The 21,143-nt window shown below is 29.6% G+C and overlaps 3 protein-coding genes across 8 annotated transcripts; 1 reads left to right on the forward strand and 2 right to left on the reverse strand.

The window, feature by feature from the left end:
* Positions 1-1,453: 1,453 nt before the first annotated feature.
* Positions 1,454-10,713, reverse strand: LOC122537671 (transcription initiation factor TFIID subunit 4). 3 transcript variants are annotated; one of them, XM_043671045.1, is made up of 10 exons: positions 9,244-10,713; positions 8,849-9,064; positions 7,276-7,392; positions 6,839-7,171; positions 6,221-6,370; positions 5,609-5,868; positions 5,362-5,528; positions 5,081-5,211; positions 4,784-4,966; positions 1,454-4,699 (listed from the first exon to the last, which is right to left on the reverse strand). In XM_043671045.1, the coding sequence occupies exons 1-10, from the start codon at positions 10,222-10,224 to the stop codon at positions 4,421-4,423; spliced, it is 2,817 nt and encodes a 938-aa protein (XP_043526980.1). In that variant the 5' UTR covers positions 10,225-10,713; the 3' UTR covers positions 1,454-4,420. The 3 variants fall into 3 exon arrangements, with proteins under 3 accessions (XP_043526980.1, XP_043526979.1, XP_043526978.1); XM_043671044.1 differs by having other exon boundaries at positions 6,221-6,367; positions 8,786-9,064; XM_043671043.1 differs by having other exon boundaries at positions 8,786-9,064.
* Positions 10,714-11,250: 537 nt separating this feature from the next.
* Positions 11,251-21,096, reverse strand: LOC122537697 (peptidoglycan-recognition protein LC-like). Of its 4 annotated transcripts, none has more exons than XM_043671088.1 (6): positions 21,079-21,096; positions 14,708-14,814; positions 13,249-13,837; positions 12,295-12,366; positions 12,022-12,183; positions 11,251-11,923 (listed from the first exon to the last, which is right to left on the reverse strand). In XM_043671088.1, the coding sequence occupies exons 3-6, from the start codon at positions 13,832-13,834 to the stop codon at positions 11,406-11,408; spliced, it is 1,338 nt and encodes a 445-aa protein (XP_043527023.1). In that variant the 5' UTR covers positions 13,835-13,837; positions 14,708-14,814; positions 21,079-21,096; the 3' UTR covers positions 11,251-11,405. The 4 variants fall into 4 exon arrangements, with proteins under 4 accessions (XP_043527023.1, XP_043527022.1, XP_043527021.1 ...); XM_043671087.1 differs by lacking the exon at positions 21,079-21,096 and adding an exon at positions 15,372-15,508; XM_043671086.1 differs by lacking the exon at positions 21,079-21,096 and having other exon boundaries at positions 13,249-13,869; positions 14,708-15,513.
* On the forward strand, positions 18,078-20,150 carry LOC122537696 (tubulin delta chain-like). Its single transcript, XM_043671085.1, has one exon. The coding sequence runs from the start codon at positions 18,229-18,231 to the stop codon at positions 19,567-19,569; it is 1,341 nt and encodes a 446-aa protein (XP_043527020.1). The 5' UTR covers positions 18,078-18,228; the 3' UTR covers positions 19,570-20,150.
* Positions 21,097-21,143: the final 47 nt, after the last annotated feature.

A 21,143-nucleotide genomic window follows, 5' to 3' on the forward strand; every position in this document is an offset into this window, starting at 1 on the left:
GAGCAACAAAAAAAAAAGAACAAAAAAACGAAGGCAGCAGTAAAAAATTACTGCACCACCGGCTCGTGTTAATGTTCGTTTTGAACACGACTAACCGTATCATTTTTGCGAACCATACAACTTTCCAGGCATTTAAAAGAAAACCTTCCTCGATAATTAGCGAGGGACAGAGACGAGAACAATGGTAATAACCAGATTTATAAATCCATCTAACAATAGATTCCTCGTAGCGCTAGACTAAAAAGAGAAAAATAAAGCAGCGCACGGAGAAAGAACAAGATGAGAAGCAGGAGAGAGCAAAAGAGCTCGGAACCGCGTTGATCACGTAACCGCAGGAATAAGGGATAAAGCGTACAAACGTCATTGCCTCAGGCCCCGTTTCCATGGTTACCGTGAACTCAATATCCGCGATGCCTGGAGGTAGTATGGGCCGCGGGCTGTCATCCCTCGAATCCGCCGAGCAGAGAGCCCAACACTTTGCTTCGACCCTCTCCTCCGCCTCTCACTCACGCACGCACGCACACACACACACACACACACACACACATTTTCTCTTCGTTTCTGATTCTCTCTTTCTACCTGCACTTCTATTTTCCTTCTCCCTTTATCTTTTCGTCCATTCTACCTTATTGTTTCCGTCACTTTCTTTACAACCCTTTCTTTTTTTCTACAACTCTCCCCTTTTTCCTCTCGACTATTCTCTACTCTGTATTTTTCCCTCCCTTTTTCTCCTTCCTATAATCTTGTTTCTCTTTTCACTCGTCAAAAACTTTACTTTTTCCATCTCCTTCCACGATTCCTTCTGTATTCGTAACCACCCTTCCCTTTTCTCTATCTGTCGATTGTCCACTTTTCTTCTCACGTTCATTCTGTCTTTCTCTATTGTTCATTTCTGAAGCCTCCCTCTCTCCCTTCATGCTACCCATTGCACATTTTACCCACCCGCCCCGACGTTTCTCGTCTTTGTCGAGCAACGGCTTGATTATATTCCATTTCTGGATCGCCCCGGGGCCACCTCAGTCCCAGGTCCTTCAATACACGACACGAGGCGAAGTAGCCTTTGGCGTCAACATGGAAGACGAGCTTGAAATTCGAGGATACGCCAGGACGGAATGTTACTATTGTCTGCATGAAGACCAAATGAGGGATATTTTTCACGATACCAACCCTCTGCTAACCACGATGACCGCACTTCCATAAAATCGTGAGATATCTATTTTTTATCTACTCGTATTATTCTAAGCTATTTTTTTTTTGTTCTCTTACATTTTATCTGTTTATCTTTTGTATATACGTATAATATCCTTATTTCCTAATATTTTTTTTATATTATTTTTATATTAAATTTTGTATATCTAAATAATGAAAGTTATTAAGATAGTTAAACTTGGATTTATGAAGTCCAGGAGTTTGGTTTCGACAACTGATTGAAATTATGATCACAATAATTATATAATTTTAACAAATGGTTGATTATTTGGCAGTTTTAGTAACATTCTTGTATGGAATGTTGCCTGAAATAAGAGTATAAATGATGCACAATTTAATAATTTTTAACATTCTTGTATTACATAATCGATTTTCTGCCACGTATTCTTTGTATTTCTTTTTTTTAACTTATTCTTTGTAAAAATGGTATCACAAATGTGTTGTTTTATATACATTGATAGCCCGCAACATTATGAACGTTGTAATTCTATGAAAATTATACCTACGATCGAATCATAACAAAACAAAAATTTATTTCTCTTCGTAATTCAATTTATCCCGTATAAAAATCGTTTTCTTCTTTTGTACAAAAAAAAAAGATAATTAGAAAGGCTACTCCTTGGTGAAACTTATTCTTGTTTTATTATCTCTCGGTTACGACTTATCCAATTACAATTTGTAAAAATATCATACTGTACCAAAACTGCTATGTACTTTTAGTATTTTTTTGTTTTTTTGTTTTTTTTGTTTCTTTACATTCCTCTATTTATATATTTATATTAATAATAATTCCACCTAGTGGCAGTAAGGAGAACATTATAATACAACTAACTTCGGAAATTTGCATTTTTTTTTTTATCGAGCTCGTAAAAAATGATGCAATCATTGTACAGAGGAACACGCAGCTAAGAAAAATTTCTTACACTGTGAAGTGCACGGCAAAAAGTATGGTACAAGTAATGGTATGTGCGCCTTTCCCAATAAATGTACATAGCTACTACTAAAAAACGAATTATTTACATATTATTACTCGAATAATTTTGCTTCAACGATCCGCTTTATTTATTTATTTTATTTTTTTTTAATTTTAAGCTCTCTCTCGCTCGCTCGCTCGCTCGCTCGCTCTCGCAATGAAAAACTTATATCAATTGCTATTATATGTATTTATATATAAAAAGGCAATCGTTTCTCGGTGCACGCAATAACAAATAGAATTATATAGCTGAGATCAATATTGCAATTATATATCCTTGCACCTACGACATTTTAAATGATTTCATCTTTTTTTTTCTCCTTCTCTTTTTTGTACTGATTCATTTCATAATTAATCAGCGCTATGGATAGTCAAAGTTAATAGTTCAATTTAACTTAACTTCTTTTACACAATTCGTCAGTCTTGTGCGCGTATTATATTTTAAATCGATATTGAACCGTTGAAGCAATTACTTCACGTAATTGTAATTGAAACGTTATGTCGCTTTTCATTTTCTCATTATTTACACTAGAAGACTCACAGGTGTACGTGCTTTTGCAATATATATATATAATAATATATATATATATACACACTATTCTTTCTTTATGAATGCCGGTTAGGAAATATTATCGTGCAGTCCAAAAAATCATGGAAGCACGAAAATCGAGGATTCACAGTTAATCCAGATTACCAGGATACTGCTTTCTTTTATAATTCTCATTTGTAGTTAGATAATCTGAAATAACTATCTCAGGCGAATTGCTAAGAAAAATAAATAGTATACCTCGTATCATGTTATCATTCTGCAACTCCAAACTATGGCAGTACAATAGAAAAACTTCTATTATTGCCTCAACAAACTTATATCAAATTTATATTACAGCTTATAAAAATCGATGACTTCTGGTATCACTATCAGTGTATAATATTTAACATATTTGAGGCAAAAATTCAATTTTTCTATGTTCTGTATGTAAATCTGTAAGAATGAACACAAATCATTCAAGATTGGAAATGTTTTTACAAGGCTACTATAAAAAATCTAAATTGATGTTATACTAAAAATCAAATTTAAACGCAATAAATGACACACGTATATATATGTTTGTATATATATATGTATCGATGTTTCTGCGTATGAGACATATACGATGACTTATTTTTTTTTCTTTTTTTTTTAATGTTGCACGGAAATCTATTTCGGACACGTGTAGTATAAGACGCTCACGTGATTAGCAAGTTAAGAAAGATTAATATCTTTTTAATTATTCTGTAATAGGCACCCACGTACATCTGCAGTAGATTCTTTTACATTATAAATCAGGTACACGCTTTGAATATTTTTCAATCGATTATGTGAAGCACACTTTTCTCTAAACATTAGCAAAAACTGTACTAATTCCAAAGAGGAAATATAAATGATTAAATTAACGTCAATCGAAGAAATATCCGTAATTCTTACTTTTGTAAATATTTCTTTAATAAAAAACGTAACAGCTAATTCTTTTATAAACACTGAAAATGTAGATTACAACATAATATACTGATAACAATTCCATCTTGTGGTGGAGAGTAGCTATATTCTGTTGTACCAACATTGAAATTATCACTATTTAGTATTTATGTGTAAGGTATTGTACAAATTATTCCATACTTTTTGGACAGTGTGCTCACAGTATATTATTACATTACAATTTGCAAAAATACAATTTACTATGTTAACAAAACCTGCACTCTTTACACTAGCGCTACAGTGTCCAAAAGTATAGGTCAAGTGTTATAATGCAGCAGGCATGTACATAAATGACAATGTATACTCATTCGTTCACCGTACATACACGCATCATATAACAATACATATGACCACACATTCTTGCCATAAAGAGACTATCTAAGACTGATCATCAAGCATGTGCTCATACACATTGCTCTTTTCAATGTAATTTTGTGTTGAAAAATAAAGAACAATCTATTATATTACATTTAAAAAATCTTCAGTCATTTACAGTAGGGAAGCTTATCGACATGATAGAAATAATCTTATTTTGAATGTATATGGAATCCTGATGTGATCCGTAATGAATTTCATTGTATGTAATTTATGAAACACTGTACAATGCAACGTAAACTAACGTTACACGAGTCAAGGTCCATTGAGGCCAGCTCACACGAGACCATGCAGATAGGGCGCCAGATATCGGGCGGGTCACTTAAGTTCCTGCCCTTTACAGAACATCACTTCAAGTATGATTTATACAACATTGTGCTCCTACACGTTTCTTTTTCTTGTTCAAGAAGGAATAATAAGTCTCTAAAATTCACTTTCTTTAAACGTGGTTTCATTGGCATTTGTCTGTTAATTCCAGTCACTGAAGCATTTAAACCGGAATTACTGCCTGGACTACTGGTAGACACTCCTGTATCAAGTTTAAGCCTTTTACGTGGACCAATTGCTCTCAAAGCTGTCAAGTTCGCTTCTCTTTGCCTTAATTCTTCCATTTCTGCACGTTGCATCTGAAATTGCAAGTGAAATTTCATGTTATACTAATTTGTTGTTATATTTGCAGATTTTTTAAATTTATATATTCATTAAAGTACCTCTTTAGCTTTTGCCTTTAACTTGGCTTGTTCTGGATCTTCCGTTTTTGCGCGACTTTTTGCTGCTCGTAAAAGTAATTCTCTTTCTTGTTCTTCGTGTCTTCTACGTTCCACTTTATCCAAATCTTCTAAAAACTTTAATTGTGCCCTAACATCCTGTGTTACTTCATAACGCGGATCCACCTGTAATCATTATATTACAATATTATTTATTTTCAAAATATTCGAGTCGAATAAATAATAATTATAATATAGCATTAAATTTTGATTAAATTTGTAATAATCGTTGAATTTTACCTTTATCAAATCTGCCCTGTGTTCTGCAATTACTGCTAATTTTTCTACTAAATTCTTTAACCTTTCTTGTGCAGCATGAGATATTAACGTGGCAACTTCTTGATTAGGTTCTTCTAATCCATAATTAGAAGCTTAAAAAATAAGTTTATATTTAATTAAATATCATCTTAATTAAATATCGTCTCTATATGCTATGTTATATAACATAGTAAACAATTAATAGAATTTGCTTAATTCTTTGCTGTAATGGTGTCAACAAATGGTAGTAAACAATTAATTACCAATTTGCTTAATTCTTTGCTGTAATGGTGTCATATGAAGAAATACTTCATCTTTACAGGATCTGATTTGAGTTCCAACAAATTCTGTGGAACCGAGAATCCTTTGCGATTCTTCGGCAAGATTAACACCACCCATTGCTGCGACATCGTTAATGTCATCATCTCCCCTATTTAAACAAAAGATATACATATACAATGAATAAATATTAATAAACAATACGATAAACAAAGTAAAACAATAGCTTACGTGTATCCTGCAGACGAAAATGTCTTTTTCTCTTTTTCTTTAGTAATTGGCTTTGGAACAGAAGAAGGCACTATGGTTTTGTTAACAGTAGTAGTTGTATTCACTGTTTTGCCTTGCGTTGTAGTTGTAACTGTTTTAACAACAGTTGTTGTGATAGGTGGTTTTTGAATTGTGGGCACAGTAGGTCGAATTCCAGTTACTGCTACTGTTGATTTCACAGTATATGGTGTAGGACGAACTACTGTTGTAACAGGTCGTATCTAAAAAATTAAATAACAATTCTTAATCTAATTTAATAATCTTATATTCATGAAGCTTAACATATAAATGGTCAATTAAATATGTTTAATTTACAATTTTTGAATACAAAGACATAAAAATGACCGACCGATAATTTAGATAAATTATAAAAAAATAACAAATAAAAATGTTTTATAGAAACTAATAATCATAAGCAAAAAATACATTGATTACTAAAAATCACGAGTCAAAATATTAGTTTGTTTCTATTATGGAAATTAAATTTCACAGCTTATATATAATACAGCATAATATATTTACAATTCAAATATATCTAATAAATGCAATAAAATTGAACTTCTTATATCTTACCAGCCTCTGTTGAACTGGCTGAGCAGGTCGTGGAATTGTGGTTGTAGCTGCAGGTAGTGGAGTCATTACTCTTACTTGTGTAGTTGCAGTAACTGCAGTTACAGGAACTGTTGCAGCTGTCACAGCAACAGTTGGTCTGAGTTGATTCTGTTACATTATATTATAAAATACATTAATACTAAGCAATATAATCAAATTATAATTTAATATAACATAAATAATATAAATATAGTATTAACTATTTTTAGCAGTAGTAAAAATCATTAATGCTTTAATAATATAATAATCAATGCATAATAAAATATTAACTTACTGATAGATATATTAGAAAACTATTTTTAAGTTCTATATTAATTTATAAATTTGATCTATATCTAAATTTAGTATTTTTTACATTTCAATTGAGCTATTTATGAAAAATATGTAAAATTTTAGTCTCTTTTTTTCTATTTTAAATTAAAAACTATTTTATTTATGAGTATACTCAAATACCACAAATGATGACATCATAAGCACACGATCATATATGAATATTACAATGAACTATATATTTACAATCTATGCGCATTATATGTAGTTATCTATAAATTTATATAAGTACGGTGTACTAGTATGTACCTGCGTTACTACAGAAGTAGCAGATGATACAGGAAAAACAACGTTGACTGGAGGAGCTTTTATCCCCTCTATGACCAATTCTTTCGTTACAAGGGATTGCCGTAAAAGTGGTAAACTTTTCTTGAGAAATCCAATCAGGCATGGTTGAGGTGATGCATTCAATAATCTTTCAAGTCTATCACAGAACTCTTCAGGTTCAACTTTAGTATCAATTAATTCTTGTATTAAAGTTCGAACATTTCGTTCGACTGCTTTAGGTTCTCGACTAGATAACTCTAACAAGTTCGCTAAAAATTTACGGCACTTTTCTTTGGTATTATCTGTAGTTTGACGCTAAAATTAAAAGATATGATGTAATCAACTTGAAATAAAATCATTGGCTACATTTAACAACTAATATACTCTTTCTAATTTTGTTAATTGCATATAATACATACTGGTGTGGGTGTCTGAACTGTTTGAACAGTAGTTACAGGTGGAGTAGGCGTACTTGAGGCAGGAGCAGTCACCGTTGCTGGAGTAGTAGTTGCTGTTGTTATAGTTGCAGCAACAGTCTGTACAAATAAACAAATATTATGAAATGCTCTACATTTAAAATTCTAAAAATCTCATTTAATTCTACATTTAAAAAATTAATAAATATTTTATTTACTTTTTCTTAAATAATATTTATAAATATATAACTTCTTTAAAATTTTATATGAATTATAAAATTGCAATATTATTTAAAAGTAAAAGCAGTTTGCAACATTGTAAAAAATAAAATATGCATAGCAATATTACAAATAATAATATTGTATATAAACCATGCTTTCATCTTTAAGTTTGTAGAAATGTTCATAGCAACACAGTTTCCTTTTCTTATTTCTACAATTATAATCTACATATATCTTTTCTATTCGCATGCTCAATTTCAAATTCTTTAAACAATCTACATTTTTATCCCTGTTTTATCAACTATTTTCATTATTTCAAGGAATCAAACATTGATGAATACATCAATAGATATTAAACGATACAATATTAATTAAAATTGCATTGTATATTAAAGACGCACTTGTACCTTGTACAGACTCGTAATTTCTTTTAATATAATATAGTAATATAATACTAACTTTTAGTTGTATACAAATACTTGATCTTATCTTTCATACTTATTTTATGTGTATTATTTTATGAATATTTTACATGTTTTTAAAAAAATATTTTATCAAAAACTAATTTTATCAAACCAATTTACTAAAATATAATTTTTTATATACATACTTAGTAGAAAATTAGTACACGTTATATTTACATTTATTTGTCACAATAATAGCTTATAAATTACATTGAATATAAATAAAACTGAACATGAAAATATTCATATATAGTTGACAATAATTTTTAAAATTTTGTACATACAAATTCCATTTTGATAAAAATAAATCCTTTTTATTTTGTATATGAAAAAAGTATTATTATTTTAAATTATAATAAATACATAAATTCATTTATCTTTTCTTCAAAAGTCCAAAAATAAAAATACCCTTAACCAATATAACATGCAATGTATACACATGATAACAGCATTGAATTTAACAAAACAATTATATATTTTAAAAATGTAAGAATTCTACAAAAAAAGGCATCCCAACAAATAAGCCAATAAAAACACAAAACTCTCTGTATACTACATAAAACTTCTTAATCTTATAACAAGTGGAAGTTTTAATAAATCCTTAAATCAATAATATATAAATATAAAACTTTTTTTCTTACATGTCAATAGGATATTTGTACAATTAGTCATATTTTTAAAAAAATTTTATATGACTGAAATAAAGAAAAGAATAAAAGAATATAAACATAATACATAGCCAATAACACCATTCCAACTAATGGCACAAACTATAAATTTACTACTGCACTACATCGAGTCTTGTAAGAGGTATAAGAATGCGTCACCTGAACAGATTTTCTTAAGGTGGCGAGTGGTGGACCAGTGAACTGTGTATTCAGCCTACTTACAGCCGGGACTGAGGCTAAACGATAGGTAGTGCCTGGAGATGGTGCAGCAACCACTGCATTTCCCGCTATACTATTTGGTGTAACTGCAGTACCAGCAGGAGTACCTGCTGTTGGAGGTGGCCCTACTCTTAGTAATTGATACTGTCCACTTTCTGTTTTTAATAGTATATGACCCTGAGTTCCAGGTTGAAGACCATGCAACGTTTGTAATGTTATCTAAAAATTTTTTAAATAAAATTTTAACAACAAAAACAAAATTTACAAAAAATATACATATTTGAATAGATTATATATTACTTTTTAAAAAAAGACAATAAAATCAATATACATAATTTTACTACATAAATTAATCAAATGACCTTTACACGTTTATTTATGAACTATGGATATCTTACCCCTGGAGCTCCAGGTCTTGTCCCAAGCATGTGTTGACCAATGACTACCCTAGGTGCAACCTGTTTCCCTGCTTGTTGTCCTGTCACAGGTGTGCCAGGACGCATTGCATTAACATTAAGAATTTGCACATTGCTGGGTACTATCGTAGATGTAACACCAGCTTTACCCTGTAGTGCTGTGCTGACTGCATTGCCAGCCACAGAAACAGGAACAGACATTGGAACAGAAACCATGCCACTGGGTGCTACACTAGTCTTTATCACCAAAGCTGTACCTGTTGGCTTATTTACACTAGCAACTGTTTGACTGCCTGTTTCACTGACAGAACCAACATTAGAAACGACATTTGATGTTGTCTGTAACACTGCTTGAGATGTTATTCCCAAAGTGCCATTGGCTAGTTGTCCGACAGTTTGTGCAGGAAAAGATAGTTTATTATTTGCATTAACTACCCCTGTGGTTGCTATTACTTGACCAACAGTCGGATAAATTATTTTAACAGGTTCATGTGTTTTAGTAAGGCTTGGAATATTTGTTGTTTGGTTGCTGGTCACCTGGTTTGTTGTAACTTGATTGATATAAGCAGCAGGGGAAACTGCTGACTGTGTATGCTGTTGCTGCTGTTGTGCAGTAACCTGTGGCGCCACTGTGTTTGAGGTAACCACGTTTACAGGGAGGAGAGTACTCGTGGTAATGGACTTCGTAACTTCTTGATTCATCAGACTATTTACTGTAGTAGCACCGCCGCCGTTTGAAACCCCATGTTTCTGTGGTTGAACCGCGGTAATGGTGCCCCCGTTGGAAATACCACTGTTCACCTGATGATTCTGTTGGCTAACTGATGCAGAACTTACTTGATGCCCAGAGACAGCCGGCGTCGATGTCACTAATTGTGTTTCAAGAGATCCCACTATCGCGTTCACTGCAGATTCATCGACATCCGTGCTCAGAGCTTCCTCCAGAAACTTAGCTGACGCCATTTTCTTTGAAGCTCCAACTGTAAACTGATCTGCGCATGCGCCAGTCGCAAACTGTTCCCATGGTGCATTGCCCCCCCCCACCCCTAGCGCAACTGAAAATTATACGTGGCCTTTCTTCTGTTTACTATTCGCCAATATACAAATTCATCGTTATTTCTCACCATTGCGAAAAATTGTATCAATCCTTCTCTAATTAAATCACAAATTACCATATCCTTTGCTTTTTGTACATCGGAAAAGCAATTATCGCCATATTACATGCAACGTCGGTCATTTATGTTATGGCTGTCAATACTCGGCATGCAAACACGTCACCCGCCAAAATGGCTATCTTCGAAACTATAAAATCGTACACGATTCGCTTTTTTAACGACATCATATTGGTATATAAATTGAAAAATTATAAACATGTATAAAAATGTTCAATCCCTGAGAGCTCTATACATTTACTTCCTTTAAGGATACTGTTAGTAACAGCTACCTTAAGCAGTATGTGTTCCATAATCGATCATTTTTTAAACATTTGCGTCCTTTCTGCGTTCCGCAAGTCATGTCAAAATTGTAAATAAGACTTAACGATTTATGATACAGAGATTACAACGCCCTCTGACAACGGAAAGTCAAAATTCAATTGCTATCTTAATTTTTGCGATATAACCAATCTCGTATTATTTATTTAATGTAATAATGAATTGTAAAATAAATCCCTCCAAAAAGTTTGTATAAACATTTAACAATCTTGATATATAATAAGTATAAAAAAAATAAGAAATTTGATATTATCATTTCTATCGTATTTTTTAATGTAATTCTTTATTTTCACAGTATATACATTATTTTCTTTAATACACTTACAAAAGATTTACATAAAAAAATATACATATATTTATAGTAGAAAATATGAAATTAGATATTAAATGTTTTTCCAATTTAGAGAATGACTCATACTTTCATACTTTATTTAGCATCATATTAGATAATTTAAATATATGCAGATTTATAATAAAATTGTATAAAATGTCACAGTTTAAATTTTATCAAATTTTATTAGTAAAATTACATACTAAATTATTACAAGACATGAATGCAAAGTTATACAAATATCCATTTGAATTTCAAACAGTAAGCATAAACTAATAAATTCGAGATATCCTTGTATATTATATAAAGAAAAATATATTTTATGGTGTTGATGACCAATGAGGCCAAGTTTGAATAACACTGTATAGTGCACTGCCTGGACTTAAAGTCCGAGAGACTTGTCGATGTCCTAATAATTTGTAATCCGGTGCAATTTTACCATTTTCTACGCCCAGTTCGATAATTCGTTGTGCAGCATATAGTTGACTTTTAGGTGGCACTACGGTGTTGAATGTCCCGATAAAAGAAATACCTATGCTTCTGTTATTGAATCCAAAAGCATGAGCACCCATGTAATCCCAACTGCGACCAACATATACGTATCCATCGCCACCAACGAGAAAATTATAACTAATATCTGACCACTTTCTAGATTCTATGTGATATGTTTGCATATTTCGAACAAAGAATGTACATTCTGATTGTGTTTCACAAAATTCAGTTACCGTATGACTAATAATCACATACGGTACTGGAAGATTCATCTTTATTAAACCTGTTGCAGGTGGTTGAGCACCCCATTCATTTCTTTCAATGAAACGAACATTTTTTATTTTATCTGCAATTTGATAAATGAATTAATTCCAAACAACAATTCAATTACAGACGTTTCCGGTTATTGTTAATATATAAATTGATTCAAGTTATGAATATTACCTCCGAATCCAGAATCTGGAATTTGCGGAAAAATTGGAGTTGATGGAATAGTAGAATTGCGTATAAGGTATACATTGGTAATGACACCAACTGTTACCAAAAGAACTAGAGTTAACATACATAAAAACGCTGCACATTGCCAAGTCCATAACCGTTTTATTACTAAAATAACATAAAGATATTATAGAAAAAAGAAGTTATTACTAATATTATTTTGGATATATTTATATACAACTAATTTTTTATATTAATTCCTTTTTAAAAATTTCTTACATCTATCACCAGCATTTTTTGTTCTATAATAAGATATTATATTAATTTCACTGCATTCACTGTTCCGCCAATCTATGCCAGAATAAAAATATTTTAAAAATTAATAAATTGAAAACTTTAATATATGTATAGATTATATACACTAATTAATAGATTACATCTATTGTAAGCACATACCATTTACTCTGGCATAAAAGCAGACACAAACGTTTGGTTTCTTAATCATTTTATTAATAATGAAAGGAACACTAAATTATCAAAACTCAACTGCAACTAGTTTGAAACTGACAATGAGCACAGGAAAGTGCCGCCTCCAAAATCGTCAAACTTATCCCCGCTAATTCTTGGAACTAATATATTTTATCAACACAATTCGTCACACAGATTTTAAAATATCATTATTTCCTGCTGTTTTTATCATTTTTATTTAGTAACTGCGCAACGTCAAGATTGGACAGCAAATTATTGATGACAAACTCTATGCATTTATGATAGAGAAAATTTTATTTATATATTAAAAAAAGTCTACTCTTTGTAAGTTAAATCAAAAATCAAAATTTGTAGATGACATATTTAAAAAATACTTATTATTAGCATAGATTAAAACACAATATAAGTAATACCTTTAATTCTATTTAGTTGTATCTAAAATAAAATTATTTAAAATAATTAACTATGTATATGTAAATAGTTTTCGGGATACGAAAATAATTACAGTATCAGTGTATTCAAAATCAATTCATCCTAAAAAACAAGGAAAATTACATAGACTAACTTTCCTTTTAATTTCAATATCTAACGGATTCCTTTTAATTTCAATATCAAACTTAATTCAAATCTAACGGATTCCTAATGGATTCTATATCCATTACGATAGTTTGAATTTTCAGAAGAATATCTACAGAAACCTAAATAAACAATACCTACTGAAGATACATACACTAAAAAAATTACCGTTGAGATTAGGACGTTGTGATAAGATCGAGTTGTTCTTAGACGAATTTCCTTTAACAGTTGACAAATCAAACGTATTTGCATTCGATGTTTGAACATTATCGCTCTGCACCGTATCAGATTCCTGTATCGAGGTCGGATTCGTGTAAACAAACTGCTTTATTGTTACTGGACCTTTATAAAAGGTCTTATTACCAAGATGCACGTTAGTTGAATTTTTTACGCGCACATCACCAAAATTCGGGACATCTGCATTTGGAAGCACCACATTGCCATCCGTGGTAATTATTTCTTGGTGTTGAAACACCGTTGGTACAGATAAATCTGGTACCCAATCTCCTTCATCAATATCCGTTTCATCGTCCTCACTGTCATCTTCTATGTTACTGCACTGCGTAGAGGAACCGGCAAGGCTGCCATTTTCAGCAACGCTGATCGCAGTATCAACAGAAGAATGCACTATCTCACGACAGTACTTGTTATCACGATCTTCAATAGAGGCGTTGTTTATTTGATTCCGATTTTTTAGATATTGATTTTCGTTTGTTGTTTGTTCATGCTCCTGCACCAATGTCACCATACCCATGGACTGCAGAAAGAAAATATCTGTTTAACACGCTCCTAAAATTTGTACGTACATTATGAGTGATGATAATTTACGTATGTAAATGAAATAATTTTTTTAATGATGAATCTTCAATAAGATAGTACCATATGAATGAGGAATGCCTAACTGATGAAGTTTGATTAATGACGAATTTGAATTTAGAAATGAAGTAGTAATGATTAAATGAAATAAAGATTAGTGATATAAAATAAAATTTAATAATAATATATGTATTTTCTGATAAATTTACATTGAAATATGATTTAATATTATAATGCATACAATTAAATATATATATTCTAATTACTAGATATATCAATTGACAAACATTACATGTATTTTATAAATGATTGGACGTTATAAATATTTTTATAAATAATAATTTTTTTACGGAATCTTTTATAATATATATAGTCTATGAGATTAAATTTTATTTTTGCGAAATTTCAAAAAAACACTATCGTCAATCACTTATAGAATGTACACACATATATTATTTTCTTTATGTAATAAATTTAATAACAAAATGAACTAATTATATTATTGTCTTAATTCTGTTGCTCGAATTTGACAATTGTTTACTAATTAAATGGCTTATCGTTATATATATGGCGCATGGCGTTAATCGCACTAAGGGCGAAGATCAATATATACTATAAAATATATGCAGTCTGAATACAACAAACCAAAAAATTGGAAAATATCGGAAAAAGAAAAATACCTACAAAGAAAATTATAACAAGAGAAGATATAGATAGAAGATTTAAGATATAGAAGATGATAAAAATGATTCCCAATGAGCTCCAATTTTAATTTCCAATATATATCAAATAAATCTCATAAAGGAATTACCTCGCACAAATCATCGTTTCTGTCGACCGCAGTCACTTTGTCCGCGTCTCTGATTACCGATTACCAGCTTATAACATGGCGTCTGTATAACTGAGTTTCCTTCAATTCTGTTTGAAAGAAATATACGGATGAATGGGTAAACTCCTCAGAAATCTCACGATTACCAAATTCTTTATGTATACCACCCACTACACCATATATACACGCGATACGTAAAATTTATAGTCATGAAAACATTTGTAACATAAATGCTAATTTCACAATTATTCTACAGTAGAATCAGACTGGTAATGCCACGCGTTTGGAATTGGAATTGGAATTACAAATCACAATTGGAATTGGAATTATAACACGAATAAATGCGTTCCTATGTGTCTTCACGTTCCCCGTAAGAAGTATGTCATGAAAAGAAAATACTAAATGTGCCACGACGCATCACAGGAATTTGTAAACGATACGGGAAATATTAACATCTTGTCTCTTCGTTTCACATCGTTTCACAACTCACGTCATAGCTTTGTGACGTACAACGAGTTTCACGAAGGACGCGGCTGATACACACGATTAAAGAAGGAAGTCTTCAATATGTCATAAATTAAAATGAGCTAAAGAAAGATTTAAAAAGATGCTTTTATTGTTAGCATGAATTAATCAACACTTTTACCGTTCCACAACATTTCACTATAAGAGGTCACAATCAATGAAAATAAAATGAATTGATGAAATAAGTTCCAGCGTTATTATCTATCTGTGATTAATCGTCATGACAAACTGCCGACAGTGTGTAGAACGAGGCACAAAATTGTCGACAATCCCACTCTTCGTCTGTATTTCATCGTGTGCAACTAGAAATTCTAGTATGTACATATGTAGTTCGCATATATCATCATCAAATTGTAAGTCGTTATAATAGTAATTGCACATAACAATTTTTTTCTAGTGGCAATCAATTAATTCAATTGTATTTTTTTATTTTATATTTTGTTTGCATAATAACGATACTTGAAATCAAAGTTGTATAACAATTTTTTATTATTTTATAAATTAACGCGTAAGTTTATATTTCTTATTTGATATTTAAATCTCGTCTTATTTACTTAATGCTAAAACTTTATTATTATCTAATAATACTTAAACTTTTCATGTTATTCAAAATATTTGATTTCAAATATATATAATTTCGCTATTACTTCATGATATTTAATAATGAAGAAAAAAATTTTAAATGCATAACAAGAATTAAATTTACATAACGTGAATCTACTGTCCGCTAAAGATATTTTTACCTTTTCGATTGTTGGTTTTAAATTAAAAATTACAAATCTTAATTAATATTAAAATATTAATATTAATAATAAAATATTATTGATCGAACTATTCATCACATCTATCATTAAAAAGATTTAATTATTTTATACTATTATTTTATATAAGTAGAATAATCATCATTGATTTTTCTTTATAAAAGGAAATTTCGATCATATATTCCTGAAATATTTGCGATAATCATATACTATCATTAAAAAAAACAAAATTGTTTTTAAACTGAAATAAACTACATTTCTAATAAAAGTAATTAATATGCAAGAATCATTAATTATATACCTCCTTAAAAATAATACATTATAGTTAGTAAGTAAGCTTTGTATAGAGTGAAACTTAAATAATATTGAATAACATTATTAATTTCTAAATGTATATATATATATATGTGATTATAATTCGATATATTTATTCTCATATATAACACATATCACAGGCGTATACTTTATCTATAATGTAATTTATTCTATAAAATTGTTTATATACTGCTTATACATCATGCGATAGAAGTTAATAATTTTATCCTTCCTTTTTCTTTATTATGAATGAAAATCTAATATGTATAAACAAAATTTAAAAAGAAATTAATAAATTTCTGTTAAGTGATACATAATGGAAATTTTTGATTTATTTATATTGTATACACAGATATCTTTGAATATATTATATTTTTAAAAAATTTTAAATACGCTTCAATGTAACACAATATTTACGAAGATATCATAATAGATAATTCATAGTCTATTTTTAATAAACTTATCACATGTTGATTGCATCATCTCGCAGTAACTTAGTAAACTACTAGATGTTAGCTTTAGTTGATAATGTAGAAATTCTGCTATAATTCAACCACAGATAAGATGCATGATTAGACATTGAATACAATGTCATTGACTAAGAATAAGATAGACCTGACATTAAATGGGATTTCGTGTCTTAGGGTCTGACATACCAGGAAAAATATCAATATCAGTTTTTTAGCGTATTCTACACTTAAGCAACAATAATTGAAGAACTATACTAATAGTAAATAAAATACAAGAACAGACGAGAAGTGTAGAAGAAATTAAATTTGTTTAATTGTTACAAACAAGCTAAATAATTATCGAATAATCGTTAAAAATACAAAAAATGATTTAATTGTCATTAATGAATTATTGGAACTATGAAATAATGTTTGAAAATATAAAATAATTAAATTACTGATTCAATTGTTATACATAAATAATTAACTAAAATTATTAACTATTAAAATATATAAAAATATCATAGCAAAAATATAGAAATCTCTCGTTATAGTGTATCATAAATCAGTACTATTTTATATATTTGGAACTGGCTCTTTTGTCTTCGTATCGATCGAAATTGATCTGACTTTTCGATCATTAATAACATGATTAATAACAGTTAATTAAAATTTCATAGAAATCTATTAGTAACTCGATCGCTATAAATGATTTTAAATAGTATTTAAAAATGTTATAGAAGAGAATTTATTGCTTAATTGTTACAAATAAATGATTAGAAATATTAGATAATGTTTAAACAATTAAAATATTCAGAAATATTACTGATAAAAATTCCTAAAGTTTGATCGATGTATTTATAAGTTTGTAACATATAATATTAATTTATTTAAAAAATAATTATATTGTAGTTAAAAATTAAGGTGTTCTCTTAAGAATAATTATGCAAGTAAGTAAGCATTCATGTTCAATTCAATAAATAATTTTCAGTACAAATTTAACAACATTATTCAGATTTTCTCATTTTAATTCCATTAATTATTAATAATGCTGCGGTGCGGAACCTACCTAAATCGATATAGTAGAATGTGACACGAAAATGGTATAGGGAACAGGTGATCCCTAAACATGGGAAACTAAAAAGCATTAAATGTTCAGTCTGTCCAAGTTAGTCAATGATTAAACTTAAATTTGTTTTTTTTTCAATGAAATTTCAAAATACATTGTGTGGTTGTGTTTAAAAAGAATTATTCTTTTTTGACAAATATATAAATATTTATCTGTTTTTCTATATAACAATTTATATTTTTAAATATAAATGATTTCAATCAAATTATATCTATTTCTTCGCACATCAAATGCATGTTAATCAAACAAAACAAAGAAAACATATTTTTGTGTTTGAGCAACATAATAAACTAATTAAGTGAATTGAATAAATATATTTCAATAATGCTTACTATACAATTTGGACAATGTGGAAATCAGCTAGGACATACATTATTCTCTGAAATATTATCTGATTTGGAATGTACAAATACGGGTGTATCGTATAACACCAATTATCAGTATTCAGAAGAAACATTCAATAAATGGTTTAGTGGTATTTCTAAAAATAATGAACGTCTAGCAAGAACAGTTCTTGTAGATACAGAACAAAAAGTAATAAATAAAATTTATAACGACAAAAATACTTCATGGACATATTCAACAAGGAATGTAATTTGTCAAGCTGAAGGAGGTTGTGCAAATAATTGGGCATTTGGTTATTTGATAAAAGGATATGAATTAAGCGATGTGATATTAAATTGTGTAAGACAAGAAGTAGAAAAATTAGATTACTTCGATGGATTTCTCTTATTATTAAGTTCTGCAGGAGGAACAGGATCTGGCATTGGAAGTTATATTACAAAACTATTGCGTAAAGAATATGGTAAAAGATCTATAGTTAATACAACAATATTACCATTTTCATTTGGTGAAGTATGTACACAAAATTATAATACATTACTAACTTTAGCAAAACTTTACAACGAAAGTGATATTAATATTTTAATTGAAAATGAACAAATATATAATATATGCACCAATTCATTAAAGAAATCACCTACAAGTTTACAAGATATGAATAAAGTTATTTCAGAAAAATTACTAGCTGTGTTCCAACCAGTAGATCATATAAACCATAATATAAATTCATTACTATCTCAGATAGCATGTCATCCTTCATATAAAATAGTAACAATCAAAAGTAGCCCACATATATCTGCAACATCTGCAAACTATGAGCCTATATGTAATTGGAATTCATATATACATCATTTAAAGCAAACACTTAGAATATCAAACTTAAATTTACAGTTGACTAATGTTGAACTAAAAATGCCATCTATGTCATTACGCAACACAGCGCACTATATGTATGCTTGTTCAGTATCAAATTTTTTAATAACACGTGGACTAATACCAGAGCAAGATCCTATAATGACAAATATATTTAAAGAAAAAGATTTATATGCAAACTGGAATATGACTGATTGGTTTACTCATTTACATCAAAACCGAAAATTTTTAAATCGTGATAAATTTCTTGCTTTAATAACGAATAATTCCCAAATTTCTTATTCTTTAGACATGTTGTTAAATAAAGCTTGGAAGTCTTATGTTCATTCTGCATTTTTACATCTATACAAACAATTTGGCTTAGAAGAAGATGATTTTCTACAAGCATTTGCAATCCTTGAAAATGTTGTGAAAAACTACAAAGAATTGGTTCCTCATGCAAAGCAATAAATTAAAATTATGTTGCACAATTGTAATATAATAAATAAAAAGACAATTATAAGCTTTTTGTAACATTTCATGTATATAAATTTTTATTTGTATCACAAAAACAAGCTAAGAATTCAAATATTGCATACTTAGAGTTAAGAACACGTATAAAAGGGTAATTATGACGTCACAAGAAAATCGACCAACTTTCAGTATTATGTATATACATATATTATCGAAAGATGCAACGATAAGGAAGACAAAATAAGAAATAAATGAAGATAGAAAAGACAAATAGTAATAAATTGAAAATGGTTTCTATTTGGAGAGAATAGGATAAAATAAGAAATAATTATCTCTCTACTACATCCCTCTTATGATGTGAGTAGTAGGAAGGTTTATTCTACGCCTGTGCGAAGGGGCAACCGAATCCAGCAACACAGAACGAAACCATTTCTGACCATTTCCAAGAAATAACGAAAATACTTCCAAGAAATGCGGTCATCTTTTTCCCTTCTTTTATTCATCCAGGAAAAGTCGAAGTTGAGTACGTTATCATACATCTTTGTTGGATATAAAATTATACAATATAATTTTTAAAATGAAATTATAAATATTTAAATATATTAAACGAAAATTTGTTAACTAATATATTAAATAATTTAATTCTTTCAGACTATTTTATATATGTAAATATAATTATGTATTATAGAATGTAAACATATTCAAATATTTTTTATGATTTTTCAATATAAGATATTTTGAAATTTTTAAATAAAGTTCTGCTACAACTACTTAAGATATTTCAAGATTTCAGTTTTAGATGCGTTAAGATAGAAAAAAAGGAAAGTGTTAAAGAATACTACATAAACAATGACAGATGCACTACTACACCGTTCTTTAGTGTCAGTCAAGTGTTACAGGTAGAGCTACTACGATTGTCAGAAACTTATTTGCTGCCCCTACATGTCCCACATATCCTGACTACAACTTCAAGATTAAATATATTCCATTACTAATCTTCTAAATCTGACAATAGTGTACATTGCTGTGAAGAATTAATTTTCTTCTGGTTATGAATTAATTTCATATATCTCGAGATCTATATAATCAACACAAAATTTATAAGATTTATTCTTCTTTCATAAAATCAGGAAAATAGTATTCCAAAGCATTAGGTTGGCGATTTTTCATAGTGCGGGGTTGAAGGAATAAGCATACAGAATAGTGGCGCCATCTAACATATGCAGGGACGCATCTCTTCTGTTATAAACACATCATTACTTGTAAAGATATTTCTAATAAATAACATATTGATAACTACATTGTACCTTATTAAATCATATTTAACAAAAAGAGTCACACATTGAAACAAACAAAGTATTAAAACATATTAATTTAGAATATACTCAACAGAATTTCTGTTAAAAAGCATATACATATGCGTCTCTGTAAACCTGCGCGCACAGAACGTAGTAGTATTCGTATGCGCGACTCGAATACCAAGAGGCTTAGTTTGAATAGACGAACCTGTTCGGTACTTTGTTCACCTCTGCTAAATACAAAGAGCCGTCGTCCTTACACACTCACATAGA

This window comes from Frieseomelitta varia, unplaced genomic scaffold, assembly GCF_011392965.1.
Source record: "Frieseomelitta varia isolate USP_RPSP 00005682 unplaced genomic scaffold, Fvar_1.2 scaffold_924, whole genome shotgun sequence".
Classification (NCBI taxonomy): domain Eukaryota; kingdom Metazoa; phylum Arthropoda; class Insecta; order Hymenoptera; family Apidae; genus Frieseomelitta; species Frieseomelitta varia.

Excerpts from the sequence above, each read along its gene's own strand:
- LOC122537697 (XM_043671088.1), bottom strand. The coding sequence starts at position 13,834 with ATGGGTATGGTGACATTGGTGCAGGAGCATGAACAAACAACAAACGAA. Across the intron at positions 12,184-12,294 it reads AAAAAATGCTGGTGATAGAT|TAATAAAACGGTTATGGACT; the intron begins GTAAGAAATTTT and ends ATGTTATTTTAG. Across the intron at positions 11,924-12,021 it reads TCCAGATTCTGGATTCGGAG|ATAAAATAAAAAATGTTCGT; the intron begins GTAATATTCATA and ends ATCAAATTGCAG.
- LOC122537671 (XM_043671043.1), bottom strand. The coding sequence starts at position 10,224 with ATGGCGTCAGCTAAGTTTCTGGAGGAAGCTCTGAGCACGGATGTCGAT. Across the intron at positions 7,172-7,275 it reads CAGTTCAGACACCCACACCA|CGTCAAACTACAGATAATAC; the intron begins GTATGTATTATA and ends TTTTAATTTTAG. Across the intron at positions 4,967-5,080 it reads ACAGGGCAGATTTGATAAAG|GTGGATCCGCGTTATGAAGT; the intron begins GTAAAATTCAAC and ends TAATGATTACAG.
- LOC122537696 (XM_043671085.1), top strand. The coding sequence starts at position 18,229 with ATGCTTACTATACAATTTGGACAATGTGGAAATCAGCTAGGACATACA.